Here is a 25473-nt window from a genome sequence, read left to right on the forward strand (position 1 = left end):
GGAGGAGGGGGCGGGCCGGGCGGGGGGGCTGCGCCGAGCGGGTCCGGGTGTCAGCGCAGCGCGGAGCCGCCGCCAGCCGCCATTACAGCCCCGCGGCCCTCCCACCCTCCCACCCGGCCGGGCGGGGAGCGAGCGGCGCCTGCCGGGAAACGCGGCCTGGCCTCCGCCGCCTCCCGCGGCCCTACGCGCCTGCGCGGGAGGGAGGTGAGCGCCGCGCCCGGGGGAGCGGGACGGGCCCGGGGCTGCCCCGACGGACCCGGGGCTGGCCGTGGCTGCCGGCGGCACCCGGGCTGCTTGGTGCCGGGCCCGGCGGTCTGGGGCCCGGCCGGCTGGTTCCCGTCTGCCCCGGGTGACAGTCGGAGGTGGCGGCGAGGTTCGCCCCGCCACTCGGGAGTGCCGAACGCCCTGGGAAGAGTCGGCGGGAACGCGGCCAGGCCGCGGCCTGCGTCCTAAAGCGGCGTGCAGCCGGGTCCAACACTTCAGTTTTTGAGACTCTGCGCGATTTAATGGTGCGCTGAGTTTTCTCCATAAGGAGATGGTTTAGAAAAGATGTACTAAATTTATGGTAGGTTTCTGGAAGCTGGCTAATCTCTGGTCATCTTCATGATAACTCGGTTGTGATGTGTGTAATGTATTCCCTCCTTGAGGAGGACCATGTTCGCTATTAGAAACTCTTCCACGTGAGGCTGGTTTTGCAAGAAATTGCTGGTCTATTTTATCTGGCTTAGTTTTATCGGTGATAGCAATGCAGTGTTTGAGGCTGTAGTTTGAATATGGTGAAGTTACCTCGGTTGCAAAATACTATTCTGAGATGTAATATTTAGAAACTATCGTCACCTCCTATTTTAAATGATCCATAGATCACCCATTTTAAGTAAGGTAGGTCTTTGGTTTTGCCTGTCTTCAAAATTTTTGTATGCTGTACTCATTCACTACATGGGTAGTTTCCTAAAAAAGATCTATCCTTATCAGACCTGGAATTCTGTTAATTACTGGAAAAAATTAATATTTGTCTCAGTACTGGTGTTTCCTTTCTTTACCAGTCTCTCCTTAGGTGTATGTTGATGCTTCAGTTAGTTCATCCAGTCCTTCCTTTCCTCTCCATTAAATCATTTCCTACTAAAATGTCATTGTCCATTCTTCCTGATTCCATACCGATTAGGCAATCTAAATCCAGCTCCTTTCCACCACAACTGATTTATTTTCATTGTCGACTGACAGTTACCTAATCATTATTAAAAACTGAGACTTAGCTCATAACTAGTTTAACCTTTTGTTTAGCTCCAATTGTCCAGGACATTCCTCATTCCTGAGTATATGAAAGTTATTGGAGTTTAATTCTGTTACTATATTCAGCCGGCATTTTGACAACAGCAAAGGAAAACGTTTTTATTCTTTCCTTCCTCCCTTGACTTCCCTAGACAATTAAGGTTGCCTTTTTAAAAAATCCCTGTCCTGAAATTGAACACAGTGTTTTATTTTAAAGCCACACAGACATACTTGTTTCATCTTTTTTATGAATTGTTTTGGGCACAGTAGTAAACTGGAATGCAAAAATTACTTTTACTGGTAAATTTAAAATAGTATGTGGTTTTATTAAAGCCTTGTCCACTGACACAACAGAAGTAGGAAGACCAAGGGTTCTGATTATGTTTGTGGTCTTCATTTGCTACATGGTTTTGTGCAATAAATCTACAGGAAGCTCAATAAATAAAAATATTAAAAATACTTGTTCCTGTGCTACACCTGCTTGTGCTTCGTGCCTGTCATTTGGCCATTTTAAAATTCACTAATGTTTTCATTCCAGTTTAACCCATTTTGTTCTACATTTGATGAAGGGCCCGGAGCAGAAGGCATATGGGGAGCGGCTGAGGTCACTTGGTCTGTTCAGCCTGGAGGAGACTGAGGGGAGACCTCATCACAGTCAATTTTCTCTTGAGGGGAAGAAGAGGGGCAGGCACTGATCTCTGTGGTGCCCAGTGACAGGACCAGGAATGGCCTGAAGCCGTGCCAGGGGAGGCTTAGGTGGGATATCAGGAAAAGGTTCTTCACCCAGAGGGTGTCTGGGCACTGGAACAGGCTCCCCAGGGCAGTGGTCACAGCGCTGAGTGAGTGACAGGGCTCCAGAAGCTTTTGGACAGTACTCTCGGGCACAGGATGTGACTCAGGATTTTCTGTGCAGGGCCAGGAGATAGTCTCAGTGATCTTTGTGGGTCCCTTCTAACTCAGAATATTCTATGATTCTACATTTCATACACAAAGTACCATTAGATCTCTACATCCAGAAAATCAACTTGTTTAGAGTTGGACAGTGCAGTACATTATTTGCCTATAGTTCTATATTGTTCTAACATTTATTTTTAATTCTTGGTGAAGCAATTATGTAATATATGTAGTCATGCCATTTCTTCTTTGTGAGATTTTTATCTCTTACATTCTAGCTAAGAGCCCTAGAATGTTGCAAACCTTTCTTAGACTGAAATAACTAACATACTACTAAATCTGTAGACATTGACTGGAGTGGTTTTAGTTTGAGACACGTGTCTAATTTGAATTACAGCTGTACTGCAAGTACAATTCAAACTTAGGATGTGTTTCCTTTTTTTTAATATATGTGTCAGATTATGTACAAATATTGGTGAAATCTGTGACAAACTAAATTCAGTGCTTGTATCTATACCAGAGGAATAATTAAAATTATATTTAAAATATGCTTTATATTACTGCATGTAGATTCAGCAGGGTTGGCCTCGTGGGAGACTTCAGATCTTTTTATCTGCAGAACAGGTATTGCAGGCTTTGCCTCACTGTGAGGTCTCAGCTGTTATCTGAAAAGGAGTGTCACTCAAACAGGGACAAGTTACTTTGAGGTGTCTCATGTGGTTATGCAGCCTGCAGAGCTGACATGTACTGGAAGCAGCTCTTGAACCATGTCAGCCTGGCAGTATGAGTCACACAGGCCAATCACTATATGAATTTTCTCTCATAGATACTTATCTGCAAGAGATACTTTAATGAGGATGAGATCTAACATACCGTAACAGCTCATATTTAAATCACAGTAGATAAACTGTATGTCATCTGTATGCATGCCAAATTATCCTTACAGAAGATGTATTTTGTTACGGAAGTAAAGGTCACTCCAGAAGGTAATTTCTTTCGAAGGAAAGTTTGCAGTTTCCAGACTTTTCACATCTTCCCCAAGCAATACCTTTTGAGGTTTTTATTTCTGAGGAGTCTTCATTCAGTGGTAGAGTTCCAAAGGTGTTTTGTAGATTGGCTGTGCAGGAAGCATATACCATAGGCTGTTCTGGACAAAATTTCTAATGCATGGTTGACTGGGATGGAGAGAGTTGGACTTGACAGTCCATCAGGATCTCGATAGTCTCTTACAGTCTTTGGTTCCTAAGCACATTTGTGCAGATAGTTGTCCAGTGACCTGGAATGGGAGAGCCTATTCATTTCTGACAAACAGCCTTCAGATAGTAATGTCTTTTCATTACTAAAATGAGCAAAATAATGGCAGAGATATGAAAGGCTTGCATCTTGTCACCAATTCCTTTGAACCATGTGATTCTGCATGCATAAAAGCATCGTAACCTGTGTGTATGGGCATGGATACACACAGACATATGCGTGAGAATGCTCAGAAGAGTATGTAAGAGTTGTATCAGAAGAAAGGTTGCCAGCTTTTTGAGTACTGATTATTGATCATAAAAGGTAGCTTCTCAAATACAAAGAACTTGAAGGAATGGGGTTTCTTTACCCATTAACATGCACAGATATGCTTTTTAGTTTTTTATTATTCTTCACAGGTTTCTTTACATCCTATATATGCAAAACTCATTTTAATGTGTTTTCTGTATCTGAAAGCCAAGGTGAAAAGAGAAGAAATAAATTATGTTTGTTAGAAACAAAACTCAGTCATTTCCTTTTTTTGCCCAAATTTTGCAAGCAAATGCTTTTACTACTACAAGTGATTTTTTTCAGAATTAGTTCTAAAAGAAATAAAGAAACCCGTAAGATATTTTTAACATTAACATTATTTTCAAAGTCAGCTATACTTGCATACTTTTTGTAAATTTTTACAAAGTTATTATTTGAACTTGTTAATTTATACCACTTTTTCTGCACAAAACTGTGTGCTTGTGCTGCCATTTATACAAACAAAGTCTCTGGTTAACATCTGGAAAGCTATCTTTGGGGCTGGTGGGAAAATACAGAAATAGCTACAGAAAGAATGGACCTCTTTCCTACAGATTCAATACCAGTTGATTATGTTTTCCAATTCTATGAATAGTAATTGTCTCATAAATTACAGATAACACTTGAGTGCTGCTATGGTTCTACCTCTGTTACAACATTTTTTTATTTTTTTTTTTAATCGATTATGGATAAGAGCATTTGTGCAGATTTTTAAAAAACAATCTGGTCTAAATATTTTTATCTGTAAAACAATCTAGGCCATTCATAAGGATACATGGAGATAAAATAAGCATAACATCAGAGAGGGATTAACCATGTACAAAGATTAGGTTAATAAAGGAATAATTAGGATTAGGAGCCAATCCTGCAATAGGATCAAAGGTATGAATTTGTCGTATGTCTTGCTGTTACGTGTTGCTTAGCAGTAATTCAAAGTACAACAGCTCTGTCAGTGCTCCTGGGATAGTTGTACTGTTCTCCCTGTCCTTTCTCAAGCCCTTGGTCCCATTTATAACTAAATGATTGAAATAGCTTGGATGAAAACAGAGAACTGTTAATACTTGTTTCAGCAGTGCCAAACACAATGATGAGGTGTAAAACTAAGATGAAAAAAGAAAAGCTGTCTACGCCACTGTTATTATCTGTTTAGCATGGACAGACATCTTTTGCAGTTGGTCTCCTGTGCCTGAGCTTGCTTAAAACAATGGGCAGCATTTCTTAGATTGTTTCTTTTTCATGCCGCAGCTCCTCCTTAAGTAGCTTTAAAGTTTCAGGTTCCTTCTGCCATGAGGTTGGCTCTTGCTAGGGGGCCTCATTCTGAGCTGGAAGGAGTTGTTTGTTCTTGTCCTTCTTGGAAGGTTTTTATCAAAAACTGACTGCATCATCTTAGTATTTCAACTTTATGCTTAAAAATATCAAGATATATTATTGCAACTCAAACTTGAGGCAGGAATTAAAACAGAATGTGAGGGTGAAAAAGAGCTATATACTAAACACAACAAAGATTGTATATATGCTAGTCTTCCATTCAGTCATCAATGTCAGTCTACTTGCCATCCAACAGTGAAGATCCCATCATACATTTCTATCTGGGTCCTTTTTTTATCTTAATGACAATAATATCTGGTTCATTCTTCCTCAGAGACAAACTTGTGCTGATCCAGAAGCCCTGGTGCAGTGCACAAGCCGCGTGCAGCCAGCAGCAGCACTGACCAGCATCCAGGACTCTGCTGTCGGAGCGACACAACAGAAGTGAGTGCCTGAGGGGGCTTCACATGCCTGGAGGAGGTGGGAAAGCTCTGAGATTGTCATGATTCCAAATAGATTCTGTTGTCTTGAGGACTGATCCTGAGCTAACTGCATGTCACTCAACTACGAATGAATTCTCAGTTTCAAGTCGAATTAATAAAAACACATTTGAAATTACATGTGGAAACCCAAACTTCTTTGTAGATAGAGTAAGCCACAGCACACTGAGAAAAAGAGGATCACTTTCTTGAGATCCAAGTGGTGGTATAAAAGAGGTTGCTTTTCTTTCAGAAAACAGTGACCACTGTGAATCAGAAGTAAGTAATAATTAATGTCAGCACAATATATTGGCCCTTGCTGCATCACTGTCATGAAAGATTTGTCACCCAGGGATGGTACATAACCAGCTAATTCAAGTTGCTAATATGATGCAGCACCTGTGGAGCTTGCCTTGTATTTTTTCCCCCTTTTGCTTGTCTGCATTAAGATACACTGTTTGTACTCAAAGAGCTACACTGTATTGTTTTGTGTATTCCTGATAGCTTCTGTGACAAAGCGTGAACACTAAACTGAGACTTAAGATGCACCAGATAAGGGCTAGCTCTTCAGAACTGGAAAAAAAGGAATAGCTTTTGCAGTAGTTGTTGTATTTCCAGTGCACAAACCTTAAGATTATTTGGGCCAATAAATCTGGGATGCAAATAGAGAGTCAGATGGAAAACATTAAAGAGATTGTTCTCAGGCATTAAAGTAAATAACCCAGAACTTCTATTTCAAAAAATTACGTCTGCAGCTTACTCTATTTTCATACTATTCAAAACATCAGAGATGTCAATTGTTTAGCAAGCAGATTCTGACATATGCTGTGCTCTTTTTAATGCTATTTTCCACTGTACATTGCATGTGGTATGTTTATGTTCTACAGCTATATTTCAGTGGCATTGGGTGGATTAATATTTATTTACACTGAGATAAAGCTCTTTTGAGTAATTAATGTGAATCAATTTCTCTATCTATTGAAGACCCACACTTAGTTTGCATTAAATGCAGAATTTACCTATGGCATCAGTGTGGGAAATCAGATAGCTCCTGGTCCAGCTCAAGATATATGTTGATACCGCAGATACCCAAATATTAAGGAGTCTCTCATTCTGCATTAAAGAAATTATCATCTGCTGTGGCCCATGCATTTCCCTTTGTCATCTCTCCATTCAATTTGTTATGACAATGATATGAATGTAATTGTTAAATACAAGTCAGGTGGGAAAAAACTACTTTATAGGCAAATTTTGCTCTTAGTAGCTGTATTAGAGTGGTTTGGTATGGGGCAAATTTCGGATGTTTACAGACCAGTTAGCATGCAGGAAGAAAATGGTAAATAAATTTATGGTTATGAAGAAGTAATTGTTTACTCCTCTGATTTCCCAAATCCTATCAAGGCTTTAATTTGATTGAAATATTAAAATTTTAAATATGAAAGCTGTTATTTATTAGGTAGTTTCTGAATAGTTGTGTGGGGTGAAAAAGGGAGTTTTTCCATGGGATGTGTGCAAAATATTTGAGATTTTTTTTTTCTTATGTTCTATGTTTTGGCAATAAACTCAATCATAAATATATGCATACCTGGGCTGGATAGCTTTTTGAAAGTCTTTATTCCTATGTATTATTACTCTTTTTTTTTTTTTTCTGCTCCCAGAAATACTCTTCTTGATTCCTGCATCCAAAATTGAAATCTACCACTGAAGTCAATATAAAAGAAATGATAAAATTTTTTCTTATGGTTAACAAACAAGGTCAAACAAGACTGTCCAGGTATTATGAGCATGTAGAAATTAATAAACGGGCAATACTGGAAGCTGAAGTAATCAAAAACTGTCTCTCCCGTTCAAAGGATGAGGTAGGTTTTGTAGGTTTTATTTTATCCACATCTCACATCTTTCCTATTTATAATTCTGAAACCTATCAGTGTCTGTCGCAGGTCATTATTTCATTTGTACCCATGATAAAAAAGATTTAGTTTCTAGCGTATGGGTTCAGTCAGTTGAACTGTTATTCTGTATTGAATAAATGTTTTTTTTGAGGCTTACAGAGATTTTGGAGTTGTGTGTATCACTGTCATGAAGATTCCTCTTTGTTTGAAGAAGCTCAGAAGTCAGGAAATCCTCATCCTTGTATTGCTTGTCTGATAGAGATGGATGGTGGGATATTACTGTTTTGCCAGAAGGTAGAAGGCAGAATAATGACAGCTCCAAGTTTAAACTTTTATGAAAACATTATCTAAAGCACAGGGCAGGTTTGGAAACACAGATTCTTAGGCCTCTGTATTAGACTCCTTTATTCAAAAAAAGCGTTCATGTCTTCTGCAAGAAAGTCAGAAAATATAGAAGTTGGAAATTTTTTTGTATGAAAGTTCAGATTTTCATTGCTCTCTGAATTAAACCGTTGGTTCTTTAAGAACAGCATCAAACTTTTGCAGATTGACTTGAATTAGAGGAGAAATATATGACTTCGATAGTGAATGAAGTTTTTTGGTTTGTGTTCTGAAGTCAGCTTCTTTACTTCTCATTAATGATGTGTGTTCTTGCACAGCACTCCTTACATTCTAGGAAGCCTCAATAAAAATAGCAGTTCTTATAAGTCCCGTAGTTCGGAGCTTTGGCTAAAGAAATGACCATGTTCGTGACGCTCCTGCGAAGGCATTTCCGAGCTCAGGAGCTGCCGGCGCTGCCGCTGCCATTTCGGGTGGCGGGCGGAGTGACGCGGAGAGCAAAGGCAGGAAACGGCGCCATCTCCTGGCTCCCTCCTCTTGGGAAAGACCTGTTAATTCACCACTGCATCTGGAATTTTTTCATTTCCATTTTTACATTAAAATATTGGTAATTTTTTTAAAACAGGAAAATTACCTTTAGGTCTCTTTTTGAAAGGGCTTGCAAATGAAAATTATGGGAAAGTAATGGGTGCCTTTATAACCCCAAACAAATCACTTTAGTCCTGCATGTTTCAGTTTTTCCATTTAAAAAGTGGTGGCATGTTTTCTGCCAGCAGATGAAAAGTGTGGTGTAAAAGTTACCGTACTAAATTTCTTTCAAGTTAAAATTGATGAATCTCGGGGAATCCATGTTCTCTGTCCTATGAACTTGAAACCTCAGGCCTTTTGAGCAATGTCCTTTACACTGTTGTATGCTTAAATGGCAGCTGCTCTATTTGACTCATTTTGCTTCTTCCTAGTGCTCTTTCATTGAGTATAAGGATTTCAAGCTGGTGTACCGACAGTATGCAGCTCTTTTCATAGTTGTTGGCATCGACCAGACAGAGGTGAGAAATTATATACCCTCTTGCAATGAGTGTTTATAGTGATTATCACAGGCTAGGCTTTTCATGCAGTATGGAATTTTTCAATAGCAATTAGAGAATTTCAAGAAATCATTGTAAAAAAAAACAAACAAGCCAAACAAACCAATCCCCTCCCCCCAAAATTTTTATTTCTGTGAAGTAAGAGAGGTAATGAGTATTACAAAAACCAAAAAAACAAGTGTGCTATGTTTGACTTTGGTCTTTAGCAGTAGATTGAACTGTTACCATGAGGTAGTCTTCCTGAGCCCTGTACTGATTCTGCACTAATTTATGTGAGGTGGGTTCCTAAACAAATGTTAACATTACAGCCGGGTCATCTCTCTCATCTGTGATGACTTCTCACTGTTTTTAATGTCCTTGGACAAAGAAAAAATTCCTATACTGTCAGCTACAAAGATGCCAATTGATTTTGCTTTTCAAAAAGGGAAAAAAGAAAGGTATCTGAAAGCGGACAAGTACTAGGATTTCATTTGTTCAGGTTGCACCTGGGAGTGTTTGCATTGATAACTTGTTCTGAGAAATTTATACAGCATTTGCTGTTAGAGACCTTAACAGGGTGGTGTGGAAGGTAGCTGCTGCCTACCACAGTATCTTCAAATCAGGGAGGCAGTTTGGGACAAATTGCCCAGCAGAGGCTGGCTCAGTGCTACAGCTGGCTGGTGTGACTTCAGCATGGGTAAGCTTAACCTAGTTAGCCATGTGTGTGATAGAGCTGAGCTGGGAGGGGTGGCACAAAGGCAGCAGGGGGCTGGCAGCAGCCCGGGGCAGAGAATCCACTGGCTGTTGCAGAGCTGCTCTGTGTGGCTGGCCTGAGCTTCTACCCTGAGCGCTGCCCAGCTCTCAGCATCTCAGCCAGGCAATTACATGGCCTGAGCAGGGGGCTTACTCTACTGTCTAGTGGCTGTTCATTCACCACAAACTGAATTAACACAAAGAATACTACTACATTTTCTAAATATTGATTTAATATTCGGTTGGTTTTAATTTCAGAATGAGATGGCAGTATATGAACTAATTCATAATTTTGTGGAAGTTTTGGACAAATACTTCAGCAGAGTGGTGAGTGAGACACTGAATTTGTTATGAAACATTTTTTCTCTTTCAAAACTTTGGTGAAAGTGCCATTTCAGAGAATAAATCAAAGGAGAGAAATGTTAATTATTTTAGAATTTTAATAAATATTATCCCTGTGGGGAAAGGTAGTATGAGCTGATTTTTCAGAGAAGTAAAAGTATATGTGGGTTATAAATTATCAGACAAGGAATACCAGAAATATTTCTGTTAGAAAAGTATGGGTTTATGGGGTTTCTTTGGGTCATATACTGTTAAATTAGCCATGGGCATTTTATATGTTTTAAAGAAATAAAGAGGTTTGACTTTGCAGTTCTTATGCGCTTTATAGCATTACATTCCCCAAATGAACTTTATTCATGATTAAGATGGTGTAAGCATGAAGCAGGGAACTGACATCACTCTCACTGAACAAGATCAGAGGAATGGAGCAAAAGAAACTTCAAAAACCAGTCTGTACTTGTAGACCCCATATTGTTGGCAGGCAACAGTGGACATCTGATAAAACAGCTATTATAGAGATAGTAATTTTGTTAAGGATACAACATCAGACATGGCTCCACTTAAAATGACACTGTTCCTTTTGGTGGGAGAGTTTTTTGCTTGCTTGTTTTTACAAAGTTTGAAAATGCAGCATTGTAATTCTGGTTAGAAAATTTGATATTTAATATAGGGTTTGTAATAATCTTGTTACAAAAAAAATTGACTGAAATCATACTTTGGTGCAGTTTCAGTTAACCTTTGCTGAAATGTGTTGGCTACCCCTCTCAGAAAAGAGGACTGTCTCATTTCCCCTGTAGTCCATGTACTTGAGGGTATTACACTGGTGACTGTACATACAAGGTATCAGTATGCAGGGTCTGTAACTGCTTCCCCAGCTCTAGTACCATAGCAGGCAGGGCAGAGCTCCCTCTGTGAATTCAAGGACATGCTTGAAAAAGTCATCTGCACCCTTCACTGTTTAGATGCTTGGCAAATCTTTTAGGCTGTTATCTCAACGTCACCCCAGCCCATTGAAACTGCTGCTACTAAGTATATCACTTTCTGACTGCACTGAGTTCAGAATTTCTCTTAAAATTGCTGATTGTAGTCTCAACCTAAGCAGTGATAACCAAGAATGGAATTAGATCTCGGCAGCACAGGAACACACAATAAAATTTAGTCACATCTTATTTGTCTGACTGAGCTAATAGTTGCCAACCACCTTTCAAATTTTATTCAATTAAAACAGAGCAAAAATAGATGTAGTTCTTATACATATAAATGTAGTGTATATATATGATCTTTTGACCACACATATAACCCAGCCACTGAGAGCTGTTAGAAATTTGCTGAGTTCATCATTCCAGAGGGGTTTTTTATTTTCTATAGCATTTTGGGTTGGAGACTAGAGGAACCTAAAAGCAGAGGGCTAAAAGAAATCTTTGATGGTTCTGGTTTTAATATCATATAACACAATAAATGGCAGAGCACTAAGACAAGGGCTGCAATTCTACCTGGTGTTTCTGTCAGTAATCACAGAGCAACAAAGTATAAATCTATACTTGTACAGATTACTATTTAAGATTTACAGAATTTTAGCAGAATCCCAAATTATGATGATGGCAACAGAGACAGAACTCTGGGAAAGGAGAGAACATGTGTCTCTAGAAGGACATTTTGTCATCTATTATTTTTAGACCTGAGAGCTTTAAACATTCTCACGTACTCTATTTTTATCTAATGGAGTTTACAGAGCTTGAATTCAGATATGAGAACAAACATTAATGGAATTAGGGGGAAAGCTTTCAAAGTTGTTTGTGAGATGTAATTCTGAGTCACCTTCACTTTTGTATTTTCACTACCCAGGAAAAATTCTGCATACTGTTCAGAATTCCAATTTCTCCAACTACTTTTTGATGCTGAGAACACTTAAACTGATCATATCCTTAAAATGCAACTTTTGTGATGCATTAAAAACTTCTAATTGAAGAATGGCAGGGTCACTCAGCAAAGGCCTGTAGACTAGAACTACTCCAGTTTATATCATCTGTAGACCACAAAAGTAGTAGCAATTTTAGCAGTAATACCTTACCAGCTTTACTCTGCTTTAAAATCAGGTTTAGACCATGAATGAAAACCCCTTTCTCAAACTAAATTTTCTAGGTAGCAGGTAAAGATTGCCTCTTTTAATAGAGACTGGGGAATCTCCACCCAACTCTGCAAGATCTTAAGTGCTAAGGCTAAGTGATTCATTCTTTCTAAGTTTAGCTATTTAACTGAGGCACCTAAGTTAGAAATTTGGTCATCCTAAGCTCCCATTACTGGCAATGGAGACTGATGAGTATCTCGAGAAAGTGAGTCATGCCTCAAGTGTGCCGAGTCAACTGATGAAGATCCCCATCTCTTCTGCTGACTGCAGAGAGACCACGAGGGCTTGTAACTCAGACATTTTGGTTAAATGAGTAATACTGCTTGGGGTAAATCCAAAATTAGAAGGAAAATCGTAACTATATGAAGAATTGTGTTGCTGGGGCTGGAGAAGACTTAGAAGTGCTAAGAGTCCAAAGCTTGGAGTTGTCTTGCCTTCCCTAATATGTGCAGCCACTACCACAGCCATGGGTATATACAGTGTCTAGATTTTGCTGTTGAAATGATCTGCAGCAACAACTTCAACTGTGTAAACTTGGCATTAACATCCTGGTTTTGCAGAAGGAGGAAGAGAGAATATAGGGCCAGAACCACCATGATTACAGCTGCTGGTTTTCCACCCACTCACTCAGATGGCACTGACTATATTCAAATTGTTACTTGTAGGTGACCTCAGTGGGTTTTTTTAAGTAAAACATTAGCTTTGATTACAGAGACAGGAAACACATGTAAAGCAAAGCAGTGTTGCAGGAAAGAGCATGTAATTGTCCAGTCCAGAAGAGAAATCTGAATCACTCTAAAATTTTCTATCGATATTTTGAAGACTTTCTTTATCCTTTGAAGGGATGTGTAATGTTTAGTGATTATGAGATCATCTGAGATAAGAGATCAAACTGTAACTAATGGCTGTCTATCTCTTTTCCCTGCAGAGTGAATTAGATGTATCCTTTTCAGTATCAGGAATGCATTTGTTATAGTGTGTATGTTGCAATTCATACCATCCTCATAGCACTGACTGTCACTGAAGTCAATGCAGATGTTCACCAGTTTTGCACTTGGAGTAAGTAGCACCATTTTGGCACCTTTCTGAAAGCATGGCTAATGTTCATATGGGTCACCTATTTAAATCCTCCATCATTAAGATAAGCCTGGTTCCATTTAAAATAAGACACAGAGACCTTGCTTTGAGAGAATGAAGTATGTGAAAAGATAATTAATGAGGAACTTGAAGGCTTAACTAGGCTTACTACTTTAAGGTTTCAGTTTGAGTTTACAATAAAATAGATACTGAAACTACTGTAATAACAACTGAACAATACTGTAATAACTCAGTGTTACAGCTGTAATGTCTAGAGCCAAATAGCAGCACTATTTGTAAGATTATGTTTGCAGTTTGATCTTATTTCATGAAAACAAGAAGTGAGATTTAATTTCTGTATCTTTGGAGGAAGGGAAAAACCTGGGACAGGAATATTTAGGAAACCAGGTATTTATTTCTTTTCCCACTCCTCCCCTTACATGCTGTATTTTCATGTGTATGTTTTGCAGGGTATTAATTAAACTACAATTTAAAACTCGCCCAAATACAAATACCAAAATACAGTCCAAAATACAATTAAACACAAATAGCAAGTAAATAAAACACAATACTGGAAAACTTAGACCAGGAGAATGTAGCACAGTTTTCCTTCTCAGTTCTTCCAATTCCACTGTGTGTTCACTCCAGCAGTTCTTATGCTTATGTTTGTTGTTGGTTAAATGCAGATCTGCTGGTATAAAGAGTTTCAGTTACACACCTGAAATACAGTTGTCATCTTGCAATCAAGTACTGTCAAGTAATTTAGTTTATTTACTTTCTGAATTACCACTTATGAAGAACATAGAAAAAGTCTGTAATTGTTCTTGTTCTTACTTTAACTGAAAAAGGAAAAAACAAAACAAAAAACAACAGGAAATATTTAATTTCACTTTTGAAAATATTTTAAAGCTTGCTACATGCTGTAACTGTCTCATTTGCTGAGTTAGTAAAACACCCTTAAATTCACTATGAAAGAGCAATAATGACATTCCAGTGTGAAGGGACACTTAAGGTGTGTGAGCGATTATAGAAATACAATTTTTTTTATTCAATTAGTTCTAATTCTGAACTATGTATTTATGTATATGAGCTTTGCCAAATTAAAGACTAACATGACCTATTTAGTAATTGCACATGAAAAGAATCCCCTGTGTTTCCATGTAGTGTACTTTGAGCATGCAATTGCCTGATTATCTGAGTCATTTGATAAACTGATGATTCTAAATTCTGCTGCCTCTGCTCAGCGATTTCCTACCAAGAGCTCTACACCTTGAGCTACTCCCACTAGTCCATTTAATAGCTGAGGAAGGCTGCTGCATATCACAGAATGGTTTGGGCTGGAAAAGACTTTAAAAGTCATCTAGTTCCAACCCCCTTGCCATGGGGACACCTTCCACTATACTAGTTTGCTCAGAGCTCCATCTACCCTGTGTCTTGAACACGTCCAGGGATGAGACATCTATGATTTCTCTGGGAAACCTGGGGTAGTCCCTCAACACCTTCACAGTAAAGATTTTTTTCCTAATATCTAATTTACATCTGCTGTCTTTCAGTTTGAATCCATTTCCCCTTGTCCTGTCACCACATGCCCTGGTAAAACATACCTCCCCAGCTTTCTTGTAAGGCTCCCCTTCAAATACTGGAAGGCCCCAATTAAGTCACTCCTAAATCATCTCTTTTTCAGGCTGAATTATCCCAATTCTCTCAGTCTTTCCTCATAGAAGAGATGCTCCACCCTTCTAATCATCTTTGTGGCCCTTTGCACTCTCTCCGGCAGGTCCATGTCCTTGCTGTGCTGGCACCCCAGAGCTGGTGCAGCACTGCAGGTGGGGTCTCAGCAGAGCAGAGCAGAGGGGCAGAATCCCCTCCCTGCCCTGCTGCCCACACTGCTCTGGATGCAGCCCAGGACACGTTTGGCTCTCTGGGCTGGCAGTGCCCATGGCTGGGTCATGCCCAGCCTCTCACCCAGCAGCACCCCCAAGCCCCTCTGGGCAGAGCTGCTCTGATCTGTCCATCCCCAGCCTGTGCTGGTACCACGGGCTGACCCACGTGCAGCACCAGCACTTGGGCTTGTTAAAATCCACGAGAATCTCATGGGCACACTTCTTGAGCTTGTCTAGATCCCTGTGGATGGCATCCTGTCCTTAGTCTGCACTGTTTGGAGAAGTTGCATTATATGCCAACATTAATGTTGGCAACAGGTGCAATTCCGTGTCTGGATGATTTCTGAAGTAGTTCATCTACATAGGTCTCATCTGCATGATGGTGTGAATATAAATATTTAGTAAATAGGAGTGTGCATTACTAACTTACTTTGTCACAGTGGAAAAAATACTGGAAAAACTCATGTCTGATATGTCTCTCCTTAACACCTATGACATATGCATGAAGTATGTAGTTTTAGCATTCAGAAAGGCACTTTTTTATGATACACATTTCAGGAACAATTTTACAATAAAACATTCTACTTCTATAAATGTACAAAATAATTATCCCATTTAGGAAGAAGAGCTTAATTATTAAACTGAAAGGCTACCTAAAATAGTCAAAATGAAATAAGATTCCTCCTTTATTAAATGTAAAGTGGAGGTGTAACTAGGAGGAAGTGGGTTGTTCAGGACTGTATTTATTTTTGACAACAGATTGAATAGCTGACCCAGAAGAATAATTTGGACATGTGCCTTTAGCTATTATTGCAGTGCAAGAAATAAACCATCAACCTGCCTTTCATAATGTGAAAGAAAATATCCTCCCCTGCAATTGAACCGTTGTCTTTGCCAAATGGTCTCACATTAACTCTTGTGCTCAGTGCAGTTAGCTTGGATCCAAAGTATCTGCTGGAAGAGGTATCATCTGAAGGTCTGCAACAGTGAACACCTAGTAGTATTTACAGAATCTTTGTTTACAGAGTATCTTGCAGGACACTCTCATGATTTCCTGAGTGTCTGCTATTATTTTTGTATACAGATCCATAGGAAGTTTATTTTAAATGTGACAGTGGCTATTCTATATAGCCAGTAGTGTTTACTAACATGAAAAAAAATAGCAGGAAATGACAAACTCAAAACCCATTTGAAACAGATCATAATTACTAAGGCTATTCAGCCATGCACCAAGCAAAGCCCAGTTAAATCCAAGGGCTGAGCCTATCACACAACGGAGATGTCCCTGGAGCCCTCACCAAGCACATGCACTGGTTCTTGCAGCTCCCAGACATTATTCCAGTATTCCTGGCAATGCAGCTCCATCAGAGGCAGAACTCCAGCTTTCATTTAGGTCCACACCTGAATTCATCCAGGGCATCCACACTGTAGCTCATGTCATGGTCTCTCTGGAGTCAGATGTCAGGAAGGGTGCCTTGGGCACCACAAGGGACTGGGTCTGATCTGGATCCTTCCCAACAGGATTTGTATATCATGTTGGTATTTATGACATTGATGCTAAACAATGCACAGTTCTCTCATGTTTCTGCAAAAATGAACACAGAATACCTATTGGCTAAGTACTTGAGAATAGCCAGCTTTTTACAGAAGCTTTCATGTGTCTGTTGTGAACCACTTAGCCATTATATGATGTTCATTTTCAAGAGTCAGTTGCACACTTAAAGAGTACCTAAGCTGGAATGACCCATCATTCCTAAAGTTGTTTGTATTGTTTTTAAAATATCAGTAAGGAGTGTTGTTAGGCCAGCTGAATGAACAAATACTGAAATTGTCCTCGGGGTGTTGTGCTCTAATGTGTTAATAGTACTGGATAAGCTTCCCTTTGTCTATAAAATAAGTGGGAGGGGTTTTCTGTAGCACTACAACTCCAGCTTGGGTGGTGTAGGAACTACTTTCTTGCTATGATGAGGACAAAAGAGACTATAAAAACAGAAGTGTTAGAACAGCAACTTTAAGGAACAAAACGCTGGTATGTATGACAGTTTCTAAAATTACTTTTAGAAATAGAAAAGTTACCTTTTCTGTTGCTTGAACTGGTAAAGCAAAGCTTGCTTGAAGACACATTATTAACTTCTATAGAAACAGATATTTACACTCCCCTTGTGGGAAGGGAGAGGGTGACAGAGTGCTCTAGGACTAAGCATCTGAAGAATGTTGTCTTGATCCAAAAAAGCCATGACATTCCATTGCAACTAGCTGCTGCTGCTCCTCCTAGGATAGATCAGAAGCTTTGATACAGGGAATATTTCATGTGAATCAACTATTCTTCAGCTCCCCATGGGATAACACTGAGGATTCCATGCATTTAAGGAGTGAGAAAATTGAATGATGAATCTATTCTGAGAATTTATAAGGATACACTTCAGTTGCACTGTAACATAAGTGGGTGAAATGGAGACCTATAAAGACTAGCTTAAAATTAGCTTCTAGAATTTCACAGAACTTGAAGGCACCTTCATCTCCTGTTTAATATCAGCATAGTCATTTGACAAATAAATGGTCAAAAAAGCATTTCACAGGTTTCAGTGCCTTAAACATGCCTGCCATTAGATAGGCTAAAAGCTATTGAAAGTGAACATTGTCAAAATAAGTCAGAATGTGTGAGTCTAAACTAAATAAAGAAGCAACTCCAGCTAATCTCTAGCTGAAGATGAATGTACATGATGGAAATCAAGGGCTGTATATTCAGTAGCAAACCATCTGCCCCATATGTACCTGTACTGTAATCTACAAAGCCTTTGTTTGTAGGTGGGTGTGTTCTGTGATCACAAGGTGTACTTCAGCATCTCTGAAGCCTGGACACACCCTTGAATTACTTGCCTGTAAAAACCTGAGAGCTCTTAAAATGCCTCCATATGAAGAAGTTATTTATTACATGCAAGTCCTAACGATGCCTTTTACACTTCTTTCCTCCCCCTCTTCCCTGTTCAACTGTCTAAATATAATGTTTTGGGAAAGGAGACCTCTTACTATGCATTTGCCATAAAAACTCTGGGTTAATAGAAAGTACCATTAATGTCTTTAAGAAGAGGAACTCTTTAGGTTACCAACAGCCAATGTAACATTTAAAATACCAGTTGTGTAGGTACCATTTACTTCTGCTGCTTGATACACAGCCTCTGCAGCATTGCCAGCAATTGGGAAGCCAAAGCCAGGAGGGCTCATCTTTGCTCAGGCTGGCATGCAGAGATGAACACGTTTTCCTCTGCATTCTTGTTTTTCAAAGTCCTGTTATCCTGTGCATGAATCTATTGAAAGTCCCTTAATGTTCTTTTTGTGGGCAGCCAAGATTCTTACTGGAAGGAGGACCTTAAATGACAGCTCTGGGTGGAGCACATGGCAGTGCAAACACCAAATACAGCTTTTTCCTGTTGCCAGCTGCTCAAACTGGTTTGCTTTGCTGCTTCAGTTGGGTGTGGATCTATGACTCCAGGGCTTTAAACCCTGAAATTTGGGGTCACTTGCCAAACAAGTAACAGGTGAGGAGGATGAGCCTTGCTAAGGATCAAATACATATCCCTCCCTGGGCAGGGCATTCAGACATGAATGGCTGAGCTGTGCTGGGCAAGATGTAACCATAAAGCATAGGTGAAACCTAGAGGAAGGGGAAAAGAGCCAGGCTTGCTCCCTGTATAATACAGTTGTTTTCCAAGAACAGTGTGGTGAAGGGAGGTGGGATGTTGGGTTGAGGGTAGAGATTAAAGAATGCTTTGGGACCTTCCAAAATCAAGTTGATGCAGAAGTCATACCACTTCTCTGCAGTGGAGTAAGCCCATTTGGAAATAACCTGGAATGGCCTGCAGGGAAATTGAAATCTCATTGAACTACATTGAGAGTGGAACAGCTCCAAGATTTTTATTGGCGTGGGTAGAGTTTTCCTTTGACATAGTGTTAGCTCTTCTAGAAATACAGCAGGGGAAAAAACAGCACTAGATGTGATTTAAATGTTTTCCTAAACAGGATGATGCAGAAAAATAAGATGGGAGTGGCAGGTTGCTGCATCGTCACTGATCCTGGTTGATTAAGTCGTCTGGGTTTTAGAGTTTTTGACTGCTAGAGGAAGGTCTGGACTCTGCAATGGGAGCTGGGGCAGTGTGAATCAGTGGTAGAGTGTAAAAATTAAAAGCCAGGAGGAGTTGGCTTTCTCACTTGTTGAAACCTGAATGGAATGTTATCTAATTTCCCTAACAGATCTTGCAGCCCAGTGCAGAGCAATGCCAGAGGAGAACTAAGTAGCAAAACAGCTGTCTTTCTAAAAATTCCCACATTGCTGTAATAAAGAAATCCTAACTTCTCAGATTAAAATATTTCTGTAAAGGCTGATTTACTCAATAAGTTTATCACAGCAAGAAATTTGTCGTCAATCTTTAAACTGCCAAGCCAAGTAAAGCTACCACCTTTGTCTCTGGTACCACAAAAATGGTTACTGAAGTTTCAAGGACAGCACTGCCCCTCAGTATCAATAGGCATGAGTCCAATTTTTAGAAACAATGAAGGCCTATGGTCAGATTCAGGAACAAGTCTGGTATTTAAAAAATAATTTAGAATTAAATTAGGTAGTTAAGTTTAGATCAGCAAATTAGAAGCTGTCTGATGAACCATGGCCATCCCCAAGGCCCTGTTGACAGCTATAGTTTCTCACCTAGCAGTAACTAATAGAAAAGTTATTTGGGGACCTGAATTGTGCTACTACACATACTTAGACATGCTGTGCTCTTGGTGAAGCAGAACACGTCCTCTGGAGCAGCGTTACAATTGCTTCCCCTTATGGGCAAATAACACCATAGCACTGAGTTCAGCCCGGAGCATTCACAGCAAGGAGGAACAAATACAGATACCTGGCTCCTAAGCTGTTGTCATTCGCAGTTCAGAACTCACACTGCTCCAGCTCTTTGGCAGAGCATTAGGGCTTACTGCCAAAACCAGATCCTCTGGCAGTCAGGAGACAGAGCAGTCTTCTTCAATGCCTGAGTCGTGTTCAAAAAATTAGACTGATATTTATCACACTGAGCAGAGGAAACAGCTGATGCCTTCAAAAACCTGATTCTTGCAACTCCAATGATTAGCAGGGAAGTCCACTAACATAAATATAAAGACTACAGCAAAACCGAGGCTGTCTTCCTGAGTTCAATTCATGGTGTCATAAACAGAAGAATGGGAGAGAAGGCACTCAAGAGACTCTTCAAAATGGGGGGAAAGTACTGAGAGATGTATTTAGCAGTTACTGTACAAAGTCTTTCTAGCTCCACTGTGTTACCTCTGTCTCTCTTTTCTTTGCCTCCTTTGGGCTCTGTTCTCTGTAGATACAGCCTTTCTATAGTTTCCCAGCCTTCTCTGGGCTGAATTCTCTGTGAATACAGCTTTCTATAGTTCCCCAGCCTTCTCTGGGCTGAATTCTCCCGGGATCCTCCCTCGTGGGGAGTTCCACTTATCTCAATCTTCATTATTTGAAGTAAACTCTCGAGCTCGTTAGAATCTTGTTTCTCGTGTTTATTGCAGGATCCTTACAAAAGTTAACAGGTTTCTTCAGGCTGGTTACAAGGTTAATCTTTGCAATTTGGTACATTTCCTTCTTCTGATGGTACAAACAAGGCCTTGTGGCACACTTCATGTCTGATACACAAAATGGCCTCGAGCTACGCAGTTCTTTTATCTTTATACTTATTTTTATCCAGTTAACAATAGGCACGTATATTATTTTTCTTAATGACCCAATGACCCATCACCTCTGTGATGCACTGCGGCATTTTTTATCCAATCACTAACTATTACCCAAAAACCTCTAGGAGAAGGACATGAAGAAGAAAGAAGAAGGACAAGGGACAACACCCTAAATCCTCCATCTTGTCTCCTGTTCTCTAAACTACTTTTTCACCCAGTGATTTAAGAAACTTTCTAATCTACACACCTACCTTTCTTATCTTTTTCTATCTAACTTTAACATTTGTTTTCATGTATCACCATGAAAACACGCTCATGAATTTCATATTATATGAAATTCAGTGTTTTCTTGAATCCCAGAACTAAACATTAAAAACAAGGGCACACAGTCTGTATTTCAGACTCCAACACACTGCAGCAGTCCTCAATACATGGGCAAGATTTAGAAGGTACAAAATGAAGGCAACGCAAATCTGTTGTGCTCAGCATAGTACACATGTAAAGAGCAGCAACAGGTGGAGAGTAAGGCAGATAAAGGGTTATTCATACTCTGTGTATGTATGTCAGTGAGGCATAACAGATGCACCCAGCAGGCTGCTTTGCTGTGCCTGTTTCCATTTCAGGTTCTGGTGATAAATGGCAACATCCGATTCTTTTTTCACAGCCAAACCCTTGGCAGTTGTTCAGTGGATGCACTGGACACTCATGTCTGCATGTACGCACTTGCGTGTCATGAATGCCAACCCCTTCATACCCCTGAAGGCCTGCCATCATTGTTTTGAGACAGACACTGTCAGATAAACTTAGGGAAAGACAGATGTGTTTATGGACAAATTTTATATATCACAACAGTACAAATTCATATTCGTATTATTTTCCTTTCGGTGAATATCAGAGATTATAAATATATTTTAGAAAGTAATTAAAGTATGAATCATTTATTTACTTTTGCTCTTCTTTATGAGATTTACTGCTAGATCAATGACTCTATGTATCAGGATATTCCTCTTAAGCTATTTCCAAACAGATCAAATACTGTTAGTAATTCAGGGCAAGGAAATTTTGAGAATCTAGTGTTTAAGAACTTGGTAATTACTTTTCTTGGAAGAATGCAGAATTTTCACATCTTCACATAGAAGGTTGTGACCCCTTGATAACATTGCACGTTCAGACAATACGTGGTACTCAGGCAGACAGTAAAATTAACCACCTACAATCTAAGTGTAAGTTTATCTGGCTTTTGTCACTATGTACTAATACTATATTCCAGGACAGGGTACTGCTGGGGCTTCAACTTCTCTACTTCTAACCACTCAGTGATCAGAAAAAAGTGTCAGCCGAACTGTTTCCCTAGCTTTATTAAAATAATGGTAAATAAACTAGAATAAATTAAGAAATAGCTATTTTTGCAAAATTTTATTAAAAACTTAGGTGCCTATGATTTTTTTTTTAAATTATCTTCACATTGTTCAAAATACACTTAACTTGAAATGTTTCTAGATCATGTTCAATTTGGACAGAGTGCACATCATTTTGGATGAAATGGTGCTAAATGGTTGCATCGTGGAAACGAACCGGAACAGAATTCTTGCCCCTCTGTTTGTGCTTGACAAAGTGGCAGAAGGCTAGGCAAATGCAAGAGTGACTAAGGTGTTTTACAAAAGATGGCAAAAGCATCAATAATGTGCCTATAGCAGTTTTCTGCTGTTGTAAGACTGACTCACACAACATTCAAATTAGTCGGAAAATATTTTCCATTTCTCTTATATGTGTACCCAATGGGAAAGATACAGCTAAACATGTGGATGCATTCAGATGTAGCTTCACTGATCCAGCAGAAACATTCCTAGAATGGTCAATAATTTTAAAACATTTTGAGGATGAAGAAATGGAAACTTACCATGACTGACTAGGTACCACTTTGAATTATGTAGTATCATGCCAGACCTAGAAGATATAAAACATAGAAATATAAATTCAAACTGAGTTTCAGTCCTTCCCTTAACCACCACCTTGATTTATTTTCATACAAATTTACAGTTAATAATAGTTCTGTGACTTTTATGCCCACTTTTTAACTATAGTCATCCTTCATGAAAAAGCTGTTTTTTCATCAAAAAAATGTTTCCCTCCCTTTGCAATGCAAGTCATGGACACAAAAAGAAAAGTACAGATGTATTAAGTATTTCTGCATACTTTGCAAGTTGTAACTGGAATAATTTAGCACTTAAATATTATATTAATAAAATATAATTAAAATCAGAATTTTAATGCTCTTTTGTCATGTTTGCTTCATAAATTACACAAAATCTTTTCTTATTTTGGCACCCCAGTGTATTTTTTTTCTCTTGTATACACTATCTATGCATAAAAATTAAAACTTTTACAGAAGATGAGTAATAGATATGCAAGTTCTCAGGACCAGGTAGGAATGGAATGAAGTCTCCCTTCTTGAGCAGGAAGCCGTAGCTATGCTAAGTTGCATTCCCAGGCATCCAGCGTGCTGATTCACACTGCACATGGCTCTGTAAGTCAGGGGACAGTTGGTAATCTCAGCTCACTTCCACTTACCTTTCTAGAACTTGTATCTGCATCCTTCTTAACCTTCAGCCCAACCCTACATATAACCTGATACTGAACAACCATATTTTGTGTGAAAGGACACACTGGCCACATCAGTGCCACTTAGAAACCATGGTCTAAGGAGCAAAGAGTGTGGTGTGCAAGAATAATCCACAGGGCTTTCACACAGTAACACGCTTATCAAAACAAGATGATGTTGGGACTGGTGTAGAGTTGCATAAACCTGGACACAGGTGTTTGTCTGAAGCACAACAGGTACAGAAGTGGGCAGGATGGTGGATATTCCTCTCCAATTCTGCATAGGGAAAATCCAAAAGACAATGCTGTAAAGTCCTACAAACAATGCTATGAAAAGAAATCTGGCACCAACCTGATGTGCATGTGCAAGGCAGAGTCTTTTGGCAAGCTCCTCTCAGTAGTAGCCTAAGAAACGGTTGTTACCAAAGATGACTGGCACAAAGCAAAACTTATTACACAAATTCAACAATAGCCTTTTCATTTTTTTTTCCTGGTATCAACACTACATAAAAATCTTTAAAACCACAGTGTCATCTTGCTTTATCTTACTGTACGCCACTTTTTTTCCAATAAATATCAAGTGCTAACACCAAGGCAGCCCATCCATCTCCTCTAAAGCTGAATCAGCTGTATCATCTGACCCAGATTTTATTCCAGTATAATGAAGAACTATAGTCTCAGGTCACATGGGCTCACTGAAGAGCACCAAAACCTGCTACATGCAGTACTCGTCACTGCCAGACTTATTCCTAAGAAATTCCACTTACTGTGAAAAGATTTGAACACAGAGATGAATTTGTGAGGTCAGTAGTTCTCTTATGTAGTTCTTTGAAACCTTCATAAAATACGGCACATTGTTCAGAACATGTACAGAGATTTAGAAAGTACTAATGAAGTATTCAGAAGAGACATTTTTATATGTTGCAAACATTTTAATGATTACTTTTGAGCTTACACATTGGGTGCTTTTTTTTTAAACTTCAAACTGCAACAAGTTAAATAAATGTTTATAATATACAAAGAAAATACAACCGAAAGTAAAACTTGCTTTAAGTGTGCCTTGCACTAGGAACCAGTGTTTTTTAATAGCTTTATTGTTGAGCTGCACAAACACACTTAAGGATTTGATCTTTATAGCAGGGCATTTGAGAAATCAAAATATATTCCCACTTGAAAGAAAAAGAAGAAAAAAAAACCGGTTGTGCATGATTATACGCAAAAACCCACTAAAATACTCCAATAGTGCAGGCACCATTAAAAAAGAAAAGGCTGGAGATGCCCATTAAGTCTAAATTTTAAAGGAAGCAAGTTTCTGACCAGTTAGCTTAAAGCCAGCAAAACAGGGATCAGTGATGGCAACCGTAGTGTACAGGGTATTAAAAGACAAACTTTACACAATACACTGTTAGAAATTTGTATCAGTGAACACTGAAAATCTGATGATCTGTTCTTTGGAACAGTCAAACAGAAACACCTTAATTTCCAGTTGTGCAAGCCCTTGAAGCATCACACAGTGTTCTGTGCCAATTTCTTGCTGGCTGTGTAGTTACAAGGATTTATTTTGTCATTAGCAGCTAACAAACATTCCACATTTTCCTAAAGCCTCACAGGTGAAAAAAAGGCAAGTCTCATCAGAGCACAGCGTGGAGATCGTATTTTTTGCACACAAACACAAGAGGCTTCGCTAGTATCAAAAACACTTCCACGTGTCAGGCTGCGTGCAGTGGCTCAGTTGAGATGGAAGCCTTTCTCCATGGTAGCAGCCAGCAGACGCTCCCTCATGATCTCCTCGGAAGAATATTCAGGCAACTTTAGGTAATGCACACATGTATTCACAGATGGATAACTTGCATCTGTAGCATCAACCTGAGGGAAAAAAAGTATGCTTACTGCAGTTGTTCACAGCACTCAGTATGAAAGATAAAAGCTGTAAAGTCCTCTAATTCATGGCACTTGCTACATACCTAACACTAGTTGTCAAGAAACAATAGCATCAGCAAAGCTACCGGCCAATTTATAAATACACTTGTTTTATATGTACATTAATATTTTGATATTTAAGTATATAAATTATATATGAAAAATATATATACATATATATATAGTATCAGAGAGCAGACCTGAAACAAGAGGTTAGTATCAAAACCTTAACACAGTGCCATAAATTAAATAACTATAAGA

General features: G+C 39.2%; 2 protein-coding genes and 1 long non-coding RNA gene across 16 annotated transcripts in view; 1 reads left to right on the forward strand and 2 right to left on the reverse strand.

Annotated features, from left to right (window-relative positions):
- Positions 1 to 101: 101 nt before the first annotated feature.
- Positions 102 to 24540, forward strand: AP4S1 (adaptor related protein complex 4 subunit sigma 1). 5 transcript variants are annotated; one of them, XM_058837795.1, is made up of 7 exons: positions 102 to 204; positions 5348 to 5493; positions 7151 to 7351; positions 8683 to 8769; positions 9799 to 9867; positions 12939 to 12950; positions 22192 to 24540. In XM_058837795.1, exons 3-7 carry the CDS (start codon positions 7214 to 7216, stop codon positions 22318 to 22320), a joined length of 435 nt encoding a protein of 144 aa, XP_058693778.1. In that variant the 5' UTR covers positions 102 to 204; positions 5348 to 5493; positions 7151 to 7213; the 3' UTR covers positions 22321 to 24540. The 5 variants fall into 5 exon arrangements, with proteins under 5 accessions (XP_058693778.1, XP_058693769.1, XP_058693747.1 ...); XM_058837786.1 differs by lacking the exon at positions 102 to 204 and adding an exon at positions 426 to 565; XM_058837764.1 differs by lacking the exon at positions 102 to 204 and adding an exon at positions 426 to 565 and having other exon boundaries at positions 5348 to 5457; positions 12939 to 12962.
- On the reverse strand, positions 13077 to 22185 carry LOC131578725 (uncharacterized). The gene is made up of 3 exons (XR_009277553.1): positions 21095 to 22185; positions 17047 to 20269; positions 13077 to 16555 (listed from the first exon to the last, which is right to left on the reverse strand). It is a non-coding gene; the product is annotated as an uncharacterized LOC131578725 (long non-coding RNA).
- The window catches only part of HECTD1 (HECT domain E3 ubiquitin protein ligase 1), a 61175-nt gene continuing 59905 nt past the window's right edge, over positions 24204 to 25473 (reverse strand). For all 10 annotated transcript variants that reach the window (XM_058837660.1, XM_058837624.1, XM_058837608.1 and 7 more), the window contains one exon: positions 24204 to 25158. In XM_058837660.1, coding sequence (XP_058693643.1) covers positions 25021 to 25158 — 138 coding nt within the window. In that variant the 3' untranslated portion in view covers positions 24204 to 25020. The remainder of the gene's footprint in view (positions 25159 to 25473) is intronic.

This window comes from Poecile atricapillus, chromosome 1 (genome assembly GCF_030490865.1).
Source record: "Poecile atricapillus isolate bPoeAtr1 chromosome 1, bPoeAtr1.hap1, whole genome shotgun sequence".
NCBI classification, from domain to species: Eukaryota; Metazoa; Chordata; class Aves; order Passeriformes; family Paridae; genus Poecile; species Poecile atricapillus.